Consider the following 16,608-nt stretch of genomic DNA (forward strand, 5'->3'; position numbering starts at 1 on the left):
TCTGTGTCTATGTGTCAACCCTGTGATGACCTGGCGACTTGTCCAGGGTGTACCCCGCCTTTCACCCATAGTCAGCTGGGATAGGCTCCAGCTTGCCTGCGACCCTGTAGAACAGGATAAAGCGGCTAGAGATAATGAGATGAGATGAGACTAACCAAGTGGATGTAAACTTCTGACTTTGATGAAAGTAATTAAAAGTTCTCTCTCTGATTATTCTAACATTTTACAAATAAAAAAATGGGGGGGGGGGGGGATCCTAACTGACCTAAAACAGGAAAAGTTTCCTCAATTTTACTGTCAGACATGGAGGAAAAAAAATTGTCTTTTTCTAAACTGTATGTAAACTTCTGGTTGCAGCTGTAAGTATAGTCTGTAGTAGAGCTTTCTTTGCTTGTGTACCAGTACATGCTTTCGTGCGCATGTACGCACGCACGTGCGCACACACACACAGACACACATAATCTAAAATTGCATCCAGTGATTGTCATTCTTTTGTTTTGTGGGGTGACAGAGTGGCTGCAGCAGAGATTAATTAGAGGCAGTGTGTGAGGTGTCTGGGCCTGATGCCAGCCTCCAATCATCCTGGATGCACTACAGGGAGAATGATTACACTAATACTCATGCCCCACAACACTGGCTGTGCTCCCCATGACTCTTTATTTTTATATCACACTTTATTTTTCTTTCTTTCTTTGCCCCTCTACTCATTCTAATAATATGAAATTAAAAGACAGCATTCAGCGAAAGTGCATAAATACTGTTATACTTCTCCCCTCGTACGCTTTTTTGTTTTTCTTACGTTTCCTTCTAATTTCTATTCCTGTTCCATAAAATTATTCAAGTCCGAGCCATTAAAAAAAAAAATTTGAGTCAAGTCCACTATTGATCGGCGTCAAGAACAAGACTCCAACCGCACCATTTGACGGTGGCTGTTTCAACACCATTAACATTAGTTTGTTCCTGAACATGACGTATGAACAGGTGAATGTGCGTTCTTTTTGTCAAGGATTGCAAAGTATTCTGTCAGAGATGGTTGGGAGACGGATGTAAGTGCAGAAGGTATGTTTATTCATACAAGTGAAGAGGGTAAACAATCCAGAACGGCAGGCAAAATTGTAAAACGGTGAAACAGGCAACAGGTCAAGCGAGGCACAAACAGGCTATCGTAGACTCGGCAAAATCAAAGACGAGAAACAGGAAATCAGGGATCAGGAAACCAAACAAGGAAATAAGGCTCAGTAATGTGTCAGCAATGCAGATCAATACTTCACAAAGTGAGTGTGTTTTCACACACGAGAGTCCGCTTGGGGCGTGTGTTGTCTGGAGCGCGCCCGAAAGTCTATCTGATGCATGCGCAGGTGTGACACTTTTGCACGAAATTAGTACACAATTAATGTAGATATAAAGATCTCATCTCATCTCATTATCTGTAGCCGCTTTATCCTGTTCTACAGGGTCGCAGGCAAGCTGGAGCCTATCCCAGCTAACTACGGGCGAAAAGCAGGGTACACCCTGGACAAGTCGCCAGGTCATCACAGGGCTGACACATAGACACAGACAACCATTCACACTCACATTCACACCTACGGTCCGGAGGAAACCCACGCGGACACGGGGAGAACATGCAAACTCCACACAGAAAGGCCCTCGCCGACCACGGGGCTCGAACCCGGACCTTCTTGTTGTGAGGCGACAGCGCTAACCACTACACCACCGTGCCACCCCTACCAAGTCAAGTCACAAGTCCTTAAAATTAGGGCATGAATCGGACTCGAGTACTACAAGCCTGCTTGTAAGAGAGTATTCATTAAAGGATCACTCTTCTGTATTTATGCCTAATCTCAATTCACAGCATCTGTCGTGCATTTGTGATTGCTCTTTAAAATTTTTAAACGCACACATTATCCAACTACAGAGAGTCAAATGTAAATGTGTGCATCCTCTCAGGACAAAATGAACAAGGCAAAGAGATTTCTTTCAACCAACAAAATGTTCCTACATTATCACAAGTAACGAAAATGAATAATAGTGAAAAGATAAAAGTAGGAAAGATTTATTTTGAAACGTATCCCACCCTCTGCAGTCATCCATCTTGCTGTTATAACTGTGCCGAATAACATGCCTTGCTTTCTTAAAATCAGTTCTGAAGGCTGAGATGATCATGGCAAAAATTCTTCTCAGTCTATTTTTCTGTTGGTTGTTGTCTTTTTTTTTATAGAATACACCCATGTTTTATTTTTTATTTCTTGAATTTGTGTGCCATTTTAAATAAGTAAGTACAACCCCAATTCCAGAAAAGTTGGGACGCTGTGTAAAACATAAATAAAAACAGAATGTGAAGATTTACAAACCATGGAAACCCTATATTTAATTGAAAATGGTACAAAGACAACATATCAAATGTTGAAATTGAGAAATTGTATTGTTTGTTTGAAAAAATATATGCTCATTTTGAATTTGATGTCAGCAACACGTTACAAAAAATTTGGGACGGGACAACAAAAGATTGAAAAAGTTGTGTAATGCTAAAAAAAACCCTAATTTGGTTAAATAGAAATCATGGAAATCATGGACGCCACATCCTCCAGGCTAAAGAGGAGAGGGACCATATGGCTTATCAGTGCACAGTTCAAAAGCCAGCATCTGTGATGGTATGACGGTGCATTAGTGCACAGGACATGGGTAGCTTGTACATCTGGGAAGGCAGCATTAATGCTGAATGATATATCCACGTTTCAGAGCAATATGCTGCCATCCAGACTAAATATTTTTCAGGGAAGGCCTTCCTTCTTTCAGCAAGACAATGCCAAACCGCTTTCTGCACATAATAAAACTGCATGGCTCCGTAGTAAAAGAGTCCAGGTGCTAAACTGGCCTGCCTGAAGTCCAGACCTGTCTCCCATTTCAAGCTTTTGGTGCATTATGAAGCACAAATTATGACAAAGGAGACCTCGAACTGTTGAGCAACTGAAACTGTGTGTCCGGCAAGAATGGGACAACATTTCTCTTTCAAAACTACAGCAATTGATCTCCTCAGTTCCCAAACGTTTACAGTGTTGTTAAAAGTAGAGGTGATGCAACACAGTGTCCCAACTTTTTTTTAAATGTTTTGCTGACATCAAATTCAAAATGAGCATATATTTTTCAGACAACAATAAAATTTCTCAGTTTCAACATTTGATATGTTGTCTTTGGACTATTTTTAATGACATATAGGGTTTCCATGATTTGCAAATGATCATATTCTGTTTTTATTTACAGTTTACACAGTGTCCCAACTTTTTTGGAATTGGGGTTGTAGTCATGTAAGTAAGTAAGTAAGTAAATAAATAAAAGTGCATTTTCCTTTTTCCCCATTAAAATACCATAAGGGTGCAAACTTTTTTAAAGCACATTATAGCAAAGTTGTTTTTATGTGGTATTTTCCAATACTATAAAAGATTAATGTGGTTCTTTGCACTTTCATTTTTGTGAACTAAGGCACGGTGTTTAGGTAGTGGACCCATCTCTGATAGCGCATTCTAAATTATGAATTTTTAGAGCTTGATTTACAAATACCCTTGAATAAAGAAATTGTGAAAGCATTTATGAAATAATGTTTCGTACTGATGTTTATTGTCTGCCCCAAAGTGAGTTTCAGGTCTAAAGCTTTTCTCAGTACAGGGAAACATGGTACAGCTATGATGTGGTAATCACAAACACGATGCAGATGCATAAGACAGAGGTGAGGTTTTTCCCTGTCCCATTCTTTTCCTTTTGTCATTTTCTCTCTACTTCTCCCTCTGTGTAGAACATGTTGAGGCGGCAGGAGGAGTTGGAGAATGGCACAGCGTGGTCGAACTCCTCAGAATCTTCAGACGATTCATCGAGCCCTCAGCTTTCCCAGGGTCTTCGTCATGCCCACAAGAATCTGGTGCAGCCTGAGGTGCAGACCTCTGCTCCTGCCATTGACATCTCATTCACCCCCCGCCAATCATCCACTTCCACGCCCACCCGGCTGGCCAATCAGAAAGAAGAAGATGAAGAGGAGGAGGAGCAAGACGAGGAACTCCGAGCAACTACAATCACAGTCACCAAGGAGACTCCTGGGACACAAGCTGTGCCCAATGGCCATGCCCGTTACTCGCGCTCCCTGAGCCATATCAGTGAGAGCAGTGTGGATGCCGCCTTGAATGAGAGGCCTGCTGGGGAATCATTGGAATCTGGTGTAGTCGTGGACGTGCCCCTGAGGGCTGATCCATGCTTAGTCGTTCCCAAGCCACAAGTTGACCACCACACTGCTGATATAGTCACGCTGTCATCATCCAACTCTGATGCCACAGCCCCTATAGCACAGAAGGTCTCAGATTCTGCTACAGAGCCTATAACACATCCACACTCTGATTCCTGCACCAAGAGTGAGGAGAACTCTACCTGCGCCTCTGTTGATACTGAGGCCTCAGTGCAACAAAGTAACGCTCTAACCCCTAGAACTAGTGACATAAAACAGGCCCAGGACCTGCCCACTGTGTCTGTACAGGCCAAGAAGCCTGGGACTGAAGGAGATAGGGGAAAGATGGAGGATACTGAGGCAAAAGACAGCGGCCTGAACGAGGCCCTCAGCACTCTTCTTTCTTCTCTGGATGACTACAGGGGTCAGTTTCCAGAGCTGCAGGTCCTGGAGCAAGAGCTCCACCTGCTGGAGGAGGCTCTTACTGTGAGTTAACACACTGTGTGCTCTACTTGTGCATGTTCTTACATTGTGAATATTCTTGAATATTGTTATGCTTGAATATCTCATCTCATTATCTCTAGCTGCTTTATCCTGTTCTACAGGGTCACAGGCAAGCTGGAGCCTATCCCAGCTGACTACGGGCGAAAGGCAGGGTACACCCTGGACAAGTCGCCAGGTCATCACAGGGCTGACACATAGACACAGACAACCATTCACACTCACATTCACACCTACGGTCAATTTAGAGTCGCCAGTTAACCTAACCTGCATGTCTTTGGACTGTGGGGGAAACCGGAGCACCCGGAGGAAACCCACGCGGACACGGGGAGAACATGCAAACTTCACACAGAAAGGCCCTCGCCGGCCACAGGGCCCGAACCCGGACCTTCTTGCTGTGAGGTGACAGCGCTAACCACTACACCACTGTGCCGCCCCCATGCTTGAATATGTTAAAAGAAACATGTAAGATAGCAGCATGTTGGTTTTCAGTGGGTTCTCCAGTCTCCTCACATCACCTCGAAATACACTAAATTGATACACTAAATTGCCCAAGGTTTTGTGTGTGTGTGTGTGTGTGTGTGTGTGTGTGTGTGTGTGTGTGTGTGTGTGTGTGGTGTGCTGTGATGAACTTGCTCCCATCCACAGTGGATTCTTATCTCACATCCAGCGTTCACGGGATAAGCTCTGGATCCACGGCATGCTTACTCAAGATAAATGAATGAAGAAATGATGACTCAATGAACATATAAGAGTGATAAGGTCCTTCATGCTGGTGCAGGTTTTTAAAGATGTATTATAATTTTATTAATCTCAGGGCTCAAACATTAACTTTTAAACCCACTTGCCCTGGGGGGAAAGTGGGGGATAATTTCCACTTGCCCCCTATTTTGCGAGTACTACTGTTTTTTAGGAAAACCATAGAATAATTGTGAATTGCAACATGAAATGAAGATCACACATTGAGTTGAAGTTTGGTTACTGATTAAGTTTTTTATCAAGTTTGGTTATTGGTTACTTTTTACTTGTAACGGACAATAACAATTTTATCCAAAATAGTTTTTCCTGCCTTAGTTGATTTATTTCCATTTCACATCCATGCAGCTGCTGTGAAGTTCAGTGTGTTTGTGTAGAACTCTGTCAGACTGTAGGTTCATTACTCAATAATGTAGAAATAATAAAATAAATTTATAACAAAGTTTGTATGAGGAAAAAAACAGGGTGCCAAGACTTTTGAACAGTACTGTGTTTGAGAAATATTTTATTTATTTATTTGTTATATCATCCACCTCTAGATTTAAAAAAAAAACCGCAGTGCATCATGACAGACAGGATAATGTTTGAGTTTAAAATTATTGTTTAGTGTGTAGGTTGTGGGTATTTTACACAGACCTGGCAACCTGTAACTGAATCGGTGCAGCCGGTCTGTCATGACGCAGCAGGGTTTGTTGTTGTTTTAAATAAACCTAGAGGTAGATGATATAACAAAAAAAAAAACACGATATATAAATATTTTGTACAGGACTGTGTTCCTCTGATAACAGAAACAAAGCTCCAGCTCTCTCTGCTCTTATGCTGCGTTCATGTGCTATGGGAATTATGGTAAATACCAAACACCGACATGGAAAGCACACATGAACGCCCCCTCTTGTGGTATTTTCCACTGGGCAACTCGTAGAAAGTTTTGATACACAAGTTGCCGAGATGAGATGAACTTTAACCTTTTCAACATGGCGGCGAGCGGTACAAGACTAGCTTATGAACCAAGAAAGACGTGGTTTTCACCTACGGAAAGCTGACTCTCACCTTTTAAACGAGTCATGTTATGGATATTATATTATTATAATATGTATATTATAGCCTAATACAAAATATTCTGTGGCTGTCCAAAGAACGCCAACAATGATCTAGATACTGGCTACTCTCATTGTGGCTACAGCCAAATTTCCAAAAACTGCGTGGCATTCAATGTGTTAAGAAAATCTCTACTTGTCATGATCAGGAAATATTCAGCATTATTTACCTTTTGACTTTTGATAACTCATATTCCTGCTGCAGCTGATGAACAAGGCAATCTATAATTGTTTTAGCCAAATAACAGGCCTGATTCTGAATCTGGTCCACCATCTTTAATTTGTCAACAACAACAAAAGCATGTGAACACAACACACTGGTAAATACCACTTCCCAACTGGAAAATATCATCTTCCCATAGCACATGAACGCAGCATTAATCTGTTCTGTTCTTTCAGGATTTATCGCGCATGTCAGTCTTTGTTAAGTTTTTTATGCCCGAGTTGTTTGAAACCAATCTGGGTTTTCTGTGTTGAATAAGGAAGCTGCTTCACCTGGAAGAAAATCAAACACTTTCATGAAGGCGCTAACTCGAATGGGAGCAGAAAAATAAAAACAAGATTCTTAAGCAAACTCTTCCATCCTCTCTTCCGACTTTCTGTTTTTGTAAAATCAATTTTAAATACAATCATGAACTTCTCTGGAGTTTTCAGGCTGAGCTCCTCTCCTCGTATTCTTTAACCACTCATTTCCTCGTTGTTCTTGAAGCATTTGCTTCTATTTGTTAACATTTTTCTTGATAGCGGGGAGATGGTAATGCCTTTTATCCATTTCTCTGTTTGAACAAGCAAAAACAGCGCAAAAATGAACCATATTGAAGACAGATTAAGCTGCTTGCATGAAAGACGGTGTCTGTCTGACCCCAGCTGTAATTATTACGTGATGCGTGACATCATGCACAAGGGGTCTATAAACAGTATGCGTACCATACTACAACAGCGGGGGTATATAAAATAACTTGCAAAGGAGTAAATGAAACCGAGACGAAGAAAACAGCCAAGACATAATGGCGGATACGTAGTGAGGGACGCTTTTAGGAACTGAAATAAAAGATCAAAAAGCTTAATTTTTGTGGTGCTAGTTTGTAATATATGCTCATTCCAAGTTGCTCGGTCGGGCATGTTGGGGACATATCCCACTTGCCCGAATGCATATTTCATTTGCCCCGGGCAATCGGGCAGTCCTTAATGTCAAGCCCTGAATCTCTATCATTCTTAGGCCAAACCATTTCTCACACGCATCATAGTTACACGTTAGCGTTAGTTCTTTGCTTAACTTTTTTATTTTTTAAATCAAAGCAAGTGTCTGTGATCATCTCTATGTATGTGTGTGTTTCGATTTTGGTCACAAATTTGATCTGTAGTGTTCCTCGAAGATTAGTATCTGCTGCCATCTGTGTGCTCGCTGACGCCAGTGCATTCTACAGAGATGAAAGAGGATGTGAAAGTAGTTTCTAACTCTGGTCTCCCTACAGACCAGGGTGCCACCCTTCCTGCTCCCAAGCCACAGTGTGAGAATGTGTTTTTGTGTGTTAGATTCAGGGTGGTACACTGCAAGAAATCCTTGACTCGTGATGATTAAGATTTTCTGCCTGGGTGAGAATGTAGTGATGTTTGTTCAGTTCACAAACTGGTCAGAAATCTTCAGAAGTGCAAGATAATTTTGTGTGTGTCATGTAGTGATGCTCATTTGTGTGTGTGTGTGTGTGTGTGTGTGTTGTTTTTTTTCCATTTATTATATACCACTTTTGATTTGCCATTGACTCTGACTATTTGTAGTAACGACAGTATATTTTACGTAAAAATCTCATCTCATCTCATTATCTCTAGCCGCTTTATCCTTCTACAGGGTCGCAGGCAAGCTGGAGCCTATCCCAGCTGACTACGGGCGAAAGGCGGGGTACACCCTGGACAAGTCGCCAGGTCATCACAGGGCTGACACATAGACAACCATTCACACTCACATTCACACCTACGGTCAATTTAGAGTCACCAGTTAACCTAACTTGCATGTCTTTGGACTGTGGGGGAAACCGGAGCACCCGGAGGAAACCCACGCGGACACGGGGAGAACATGCAAACTCCACACAGAAAGGCCCTCGCCGGCCCTGGGGCTCGAACCCAGGACCTTCTTGCTGTGAGGCGACAGCGCTAACCACTACACCACCGTGCCGCCCATTTTACGTAAAAATGTAATAGAAAAATAGAATTATAGAAGTGTGTGTGTGTGTGTGTGTGTGTGTGTGTGTGTGTGTGTGTGTGTGTGTGTAGGGCCGAAGTCGAAGTCGTGCCTCCAGTGTGAGCCTGACAGTGGAAACTGCTCTTGAAAGCTTCAGTTTCCTCAACACATCAGACTTGGAAGACGAGGAAGAAGATTGCGAGAGGCTGAGGGTGACAGACAGGTCAGAGTTTCTGAAATTTCATGCCTTTTTTTTTTATCCCCCACCACGAAGTGCACAGGGGGATATAGGAATGGAGTCCATCCATCTTTCCATCTGTCCGTCCGTCCGTTTCAATCTGGACAAGTTTTCTCAGAAACTAAATAAGCTACATTAGTGAAACTTTGCATGCTCATATCACTGTGCATGATCTAAGTTAAGTTTGAAAATCATTGACAAGAAATTATTATTTTCGGAGTTACAGCCTTTGATTTGGACTTTTTGGACTTTGTACAAGTGGACTCAATCTGGACAAGTTTTCTCAGAAAGTACATAAGCTACATCAACGAAACTTTGCGTGCTCAAACTACTGAAAACAACTGGGTAGCGTTTTTATGAAGGTGTCATAGCACTTACGATATCATAAGTCAATATTAAAGCTTATGAGGGCATAGGTGTTAAGAGGGCTTTATAAAATGCTCATGGTGGGGGATAGTGATGACCATGTCTTCTTGTTTTCTGTGACTTACACTACCAGAAATGGACAAATTATCAGTCGTTTCTTTTTCCAGAGGATGGGATACAATGCGATGCACCTTACAGTAATGCAATACAGCCATCTGGTGTCTGAACACAAACTGTACACTGTGTCTTTGACACCAATTTTTCCATTTTAAACATTCAGCAAATAGAAACAAGTTTCTGTAGTTTATTCTTAGAAATATTTTCGTGTGTGTGTGTGTGAGAGAGAGAAACATTTGATATAACCAGCCCATTGAACTTGAACTGCATGGAAATAAAGTCTGGGTTCCAATTATTCCAGAGCTATACTTGACTTGTGATGAGAATTGGAAAAGAAAATCCCAACCACAAATACAGGGCAGCATTATGCTCTTTCTCACTATCCGTAACCACAAAGCCATCAGTTTCTGGATGTGTCCTGAAGAAACGCTTCACCCTGAAAAGCAGACTCTGAAGCTCACTAACTCTGTAACACAAAGCACAGAGCCCAGACCTGGGTGTATTCCACGATACAAGCTAACTCGATATGCCAGGCTTATTTCAAGACACCCGGCTAATTTCTATCAATTTCGATTCCACAAACGAAGTTAATCATAAGCCCCACTGAGTTACTATGGCAGGAAATACTTTTAAACAAAGCTGTTCCATGTCTGGTTAGTTTTGAAGCTTAGCTCAGCTTGATAAATTCAATCAGCCAAGTGTTGTGCTTTCATTGTTCTGCAGTCAAAGCATAGACACTATAAAATCTGTATAATTGTTTACAGTCCCCTCTGAAAGTACTAGAATGGCAAAGCCAATTTTTTTTTTGGCTATAAACTATTTATAATTATTATACATACAGGCCACTTTTTCCATGGAATAAAAACAGATATTCTATTCTCTTCTCATGGGTTTTTTGATGGTACGCAATATTGTTATGTCGCTTATCCTACATGTATTACGTCGCTCTCCCCAAGGGAGAATGAGCATGCAATATTGTTATAATATTGCACGTTGTCAAGACAACACGATGTCAGACATCAGAGCTCATGCGAAGATCCAATGACGAAACTTTTCTGCTGCAAATGCGCACAATCATTTCTTTGTCGGCGAGGAAAGAGAGAAGACGAGGCTAATCCAGTGCTCAGTTTCTCATCTCATCTCATTATCTCTAGCCACTTTATCCTGTTCTACAGGGTCGCAGGCAAGCTGGAGTCTATCCCAGTTGACTACGGGCGAAAGGCGGGGTACACCCTGGACAAGTCACCAGGTCATCACAGGGCTGACACATAGACACAGACAACCATTCACACTCACATTCACACCTACGGTCAATTTAGAGTCACCAGTTAACCTAACCTGCATGTCTTTGGACTGTGGGGGAAACCGGAGCACCCGGAGGAAACCCACGCGGACACGGGGAGAACATGCAAACTCCGCACAGAAAGGCCCTCGCTGGCCATGGGGCTTGAACCCAGACCTTCTTGCTGTGAGGCGACAGTGCTAACCACTACACCACCGTGCCGCCAGTGCTCAGTTTAATTACTAAATAAATAAACTGAAACTAAAGACACACTGAACACTGAAAGGCTACCAAAACTTCATTATATATTCTTCACGCATATTTACAAGAGAAAAACATACCAATGGACATCGAAAAACTGGAAAAGAGACATGTCAGAGATGTAAAACTTCCGCGCTAGCAAGTGACTGTGACAGTTTGTAAACAAACATGGCTGCCAGGTTTGCTTCATTAAAAGCGGAAGATTTTGAAAGAATTTTGGCTGCCAGGTCGCTCTGTTGTGTGTCGCTGTTGATGTTGATTTTAAAAGTAACTAAGTAAATTACACAGGGATAATAATAATACAAGAAAGAGAAGAAAGGTTTAATAATTGATATGGCAGTACCATCAGGTCAAAACACCTCTAGAAAAGTCATTGAAAAGCTGTCAAAATATAAAGACCTGGTGAGAGAGATAAACCGGATGTGGGGGATGGCAACTGAGGCCGTGCTGGTTATAATAGGAGCCCTAGGACTTGTGAAAAAGGGTATGGATAAATACATCACCAAAATTCCTAGAAGAAACAACATTCAAGAAATCCAGAAGATTGTCTTGCTAGGATCAGCTCATATCCTGAGGAGAATGCTTTCCATTTAACTCCAGCCCCTCAAGGGACCTCAGGTCCATGGGTTGGACCCGGTCCCTGAGGTAATAATGATGATAATATTTGGCTTGATTGCGCTAGCATTGGCCTGCGCTAACACTACACCAGCTAGAAGGTAACTGGACTGCCGCGCTAACGGCACCGAGTTGAGGGTAAGCTAGCGTAGGCCTTCGAGAATGCTGATATGGAGTGTGTGTATGTATAATAATAATAATAATAATAATAATAATAATATTGGCTGGCTTTTTTTCATGGGCTATCAGATGTATTCCATTCAGCTAGCATGATACTGAACTCTTCTTCGACTCGTTCAGTATCATGCTAGCTGAATGGAATACATCTGATAGACCGTGAAAAAAAAAAGCCAGCCAATACTATTATTATTATTATACCTGATAGACCACTCAAAGCCCACCAATGTTATTTAAATATATATACAGTATCAGGCAGAAGTTTGGACACACCTACTCAATCATGTTTTTCTGTATTTTGACTGTTGATAGAACGATACTGAAGACATCAAAACTATGAAATAACAGATGGAACATTATATAGAGTTTTGTGGTAAACAAAAAATAGTATTAAAAACAAAATGTGCTTCATATTTTAGATTCTTCAAAGCAGCCAGTGTTTCCCTTGATGACACTTTACACACTATCAGCATTATCTTAACCAGCTTCATGAGGTAGTCACCTGGAATGCTTTTCAATTAACAGGCGTGCTTCATCAAAAGTTAATTAGTGCAATTTCTTGCCTTCTTAATGTGTTTGACCTCAAACAGTAAATACCGTAATACAAATACAGTAAATAGTCTTATTCAACACCACAACTCTAGTAATCCATATTACGTCAAGAACCGCTCAAGTAAGTAAAGAGAAACAACATCCATCATTACTTTAAGGCATGATGTGTCTTTTAATTAATTAAAAAAACAAAAAACAAAAAAAAACATTGAATTAGAAGGTGTGTCCAAACTTTTGACTGGTACTGTACTTGCAGATCTGCAAGATTGTACAATAAATGAATTACTGAAATAATTTGCAGCAGAATTTTGTTGGAATGCACTGAGACTGGTTTGACCTGTTCTGTAAATCAAGCGAGGTTGTTTCAAATATGACCTGATTTTATTAGCTCACTTTGTGGAAAACACCCTGTACTGCTTTGCACCCAGACGTAAACACCAGGCAAGTGATGGACCATCATTCATTTTATTTGTGTGTGAGAGAGAGACACAGAGCCATAATTTCAGTGATAGCAGATTAGAAGTGATATTTGAATTGTAATTTTCTCAGTACCGTGCAAATTAGGCATCACACATACCCCTTTTCCACCAAATCAGTTCCAGGGCTGGTTCGGGGCCAGTGCTGGTACTGGTTCACAACTCATTCAACTTGCGAGCCAGCTGAGAACCAGTTTGCTTTTCCATAGCTCGTGGTGCTAAGGGAAGCCACGTCATTACGTCGTTGTATACGTCAGTTACGTCGCTGTATATGTCAGTTACGTCGCTATGTTTGCATAAACCTTGGCGCGAATATCGAAGCAAAAACAATGCGGAAGAAGCAGCAGCGGCAACAACAACAACAATAATAATGGATGACTTCGCGTTTGTACAGCTGCTGCTTCTCGTCGCTTAAAAATGGCGATCTTTCGCGGTGTTGTTGGTCTTAACAACTCCGCCCCCCCGCTGACGTAAGCGGTTCTTTCCTCTGGGCCAGCAGAGAGTTGGTGCTAGCCTGGAACCGGTTTTTCTGGCCCCAGAGCCAGTTCTTTGTCAGTGGAAACAGAAAACCCGATTCCAAACTAAGCACTGGCCCCGAACCAACCCTGGAACTGCTTTGGTGGAAAAGGGGCAACAGTAATGTGCCAAATCCAAATGATTCAATCCTATGGTTTCTTCAGTTCCACACTCACAGCTTTAGTTCCTACCTGTTTAAACACTCGAGACATACCTACAAGAGATAAACTTCAGGTGACATGAGCAGCTTGTCACTTATTCTTGTGAATGCAGGGTAAGGCAAATCAAATATCTGATAAATGAGCAATGTGAGTCTGCAAGTGAGAATGTTATCAGGTCCTGGACAGAGTGTATGACTCAGTGTCCAAAGTCTCACCTCCTATAAGGGTAGGCAGTGTAACAGCTGGCTATCCAGAGAGGAGATACTGTCCACTTACTGCATAAGACAGAGACACACTTCACTGAAATGACACCTCCAGAAATCTACAGATCTCTCTTGGGATTGGACACAAACACCGCAAAATAAATTTTTATTATTATGGATATTTGTGTGGTTACTGTTATTTGATATGGCTGTCTTTATATTCCTAATGCTTTGGAAATATTTGGGTCTGTCTCAGAAACTGGGTACTGTGGGGGTACCCCACTAAATATAGTCAGTCAATAAACTATACGGTTTTGAATGGTGATGTTGGTTTTAATTTGAAATAAAATGATGAAAGAAATAATACAGATAAAACAAAATCTTTGATGTGAATACTCCCATTCAGAATTTGGTAAAAATTCCGCAAATTTGTGGAAAAATTGCGGCTTGATCTGGGACATGATAAATGGTTGACTATATCACATTCCCTTAAAAAGGCTGTAGTCCACTGAAAAGTCTACAGTTATCACTAATTGTATTTTAAGTTGTAACTTTATCCACCTAAGGATTGGTGCGCTCACAGAATAATCATAACCGTAATAAAACATCATGCAAAATATTTGATCACCGTTGTAACTCCATTTTCCGCAAACCCAAAACCAATACGATCGTGTGTTTTGATCTAAACGGAAAGCCTCAGGGTCGAGGTCACTACCTCACCAAAAGTAGGAACTTACAATCACTACGCCATATAAAAATTTCGTTATAAATCTGCGATTTTGTTTTTTAAAACGAAAGCTGAAAGTTAGGTATAGAATGTGTTTCTTACAGAATGTATTACGATGGTAGCTGGTCTTGTATGAATTTCTGAGCTATAAAATGAGTTGTGGTCTATTTTTTACCGTAGCGTGTTATTTGTGTGTGGGGAAAGACACACATAAACAATTTGCATGTGTAGAATGGAATTTTCTCCTCCAACATTTCCATTTGCGGTCTTTCTGTTACGCGAGTGATCTGTTCGGACGTTATCGCTGAAAAGGTGAGTTTTGACAGTTTTATTTTGTTTTAGTCCTGCAGTAGGAGGCAGTAGAATGTTTCTTTTTCATCTTACTTTCATATTTCGTAGTGTTTGCGTATTTTTGGCCAATATTTTGCAACCATGGTCATAGAATCTATGGCCAGTCATTTTGCCACGATGATGGATTTGAACATTTGGTCATAATGGGCCACATTATCAGCTTAGTTCTAGGAATTTCATATTGAATAACTTTATTTGACATTAATATTTGATGACCATCAGGCCTAGCTGTGAAGAACTGATATTATTTATGAGGAATTGGAGAATTTACAAATTTTCACACTTTCGTAATACGGAAACGGCCACATGTAATCATTTATTACGATAGTGCGCTTTTAAACCATAAAATGGGAACAAGAATTATTTTATTACAATAAGGTGGCCAACCATTTAATTTCCTTTCAGAAGCGATAATAATAACGGACAGAGCTGAGAAAAGTTGATGTGATTTGTGAGAAATAACGGAATTAATGATTTTATCTCACGTTCATAACGAAGTGGTCAGCTGTTTGAGATCGTGCTTCCTTATTATGAGAGTGAACTTGTAACCATAAAGAGTGAATGAGAATAATTTTTTTTTAAATATGTCGCTAACTGTTTCAGTTCGTCACAGAAATGATGATAATCACACAGTTAGCTGAGAAGAATTGATATTGTGAGCAACTGTGGAATTAACGATTTTATCTTACGTTCGTAACATGGAAGTGGTCGGCTGTCTGTGCCTCCTTGTGTTTAAAGCCCTTCTTTCACAGATTATAGGCAAAATTGATTGAAATTTCATATCAAGGAAAAATCACATATATTTATTCTATATCTCAGTAGTTCTTTGTATGTAATTGATCAGGATGAGAAAATGGATTGTTTTGACGGTATGCATTATTGAAAGGGTTATTTTTAACAGTATCACTGATACTGCTTATATTTCACTGTCATTTTGCAAACAGTCCTATTTCGCCATATCAAATACCCAAAATGTATCATATTATTCATATTTAAGTGAATAATCAATTCAGTCATCATAACTTGGCATTTTTAACCCAAGCAATCAAAAAGAGGAAATTTATTCAATATTTTCACTCATCTGTGAAGGAGGGGCTTTAATTCTTCATGATGTAGTTTATATGTAAATCAATTTTACGAAAACATTTGAATTGTAATCAAAATATAATTTAACTTTAAGATTTGAGAATGATTACATTTTAATGCAGTGTGTAAATCTGCAACTTGTTCAGATGTGATATAAGTAATGATATCTTCACTGTAAAAAGAAACTAGTCAAGAAAAAAAGTGTTTCCATGTTACGTTAGTGATGAAAAAGCAAATAATTGAATAAATCAATGGGATATTGTGTGACAGTTTCAAACTTTTGTCTGTGTATTACTATTGTGCTACTTGATAATTTAGTACAAAATAAGGGGTGTATCTACATGACATCCTGCAGGCACAACAAAGTAAAGTTTAATAAAATGTATGATAACTGATGAACATTCGAAACTAAGGAGTAAAACTGAAAAATAATGATCACAAATATGTTTTTGTTTTTCTGTCCAATAATTGCATTTAAAGAAACAAATATATGTACAGAAAAAGATATTTCTTGGTTATTAAAGAGGGTTTTTAAATGCGTACGTTTCCATGTTACGCGAGTGAACTTCAGAACATCGTTAAAATTTTCCACAGTGGAGGCCAGATAAAGCAAGATGCTATCTTCATTCTTATTAAACATGACAAAAGAAACATTGAGTGTTAAGTAAATGCCAAAAAAATAGTAAAATTAGAAAACTTATTTTTTGACCAGAATGTCCCAAATGAGAGACCAGTTT

At 40.2% G+C, this 16,608-nt stretch overlaps 1 protein-coding gene across 4 annotated transcripts in view; it reads left to right on the forward strand.

The window, feature by feature from the left end:
• The window catches only part of ripor1 (RHO family interacting cell polarization regulator 1), a 241,345-nt gene that overhangs the window by 201,973 nt on the left and 22,764 nt on the right, over positions 1 to 16,608 (forward strand). For all 4 annotated transcript variants that reach the window (XM_060923946.1, XM_060923945.1, XM_060923944.1 and 1 more), the window contains exons 13-14: positions 3,791 to 4,696; positions 8,836 to 8,966. In XM_060923946.1, coding sequence (XP_060779929.1) covers positions 3,791 to 4,696; positions 8,836 to 8,966 — 1,037 coding nt within the window. The remainder of the gene's footprint in view (positions 1 to 3,790; positions 4,697 to 8,835; positions 8,967 to 16,608) is intronic.

This window comes from Neoarius graeffei, chromosome 6, assembly GCF_027579695.1.
Source record: "Neoarius graeffei isolate fNeoGra1 chromosome 6, fNeoGra1.pri, whole genome shotgun sequence".
Lineage (NCBI taxonomy): Eukaryota > Metazoa > Chordata > Actinopteri > Siluriformes > Ariidae > Neoarius > Neoarius graeffei.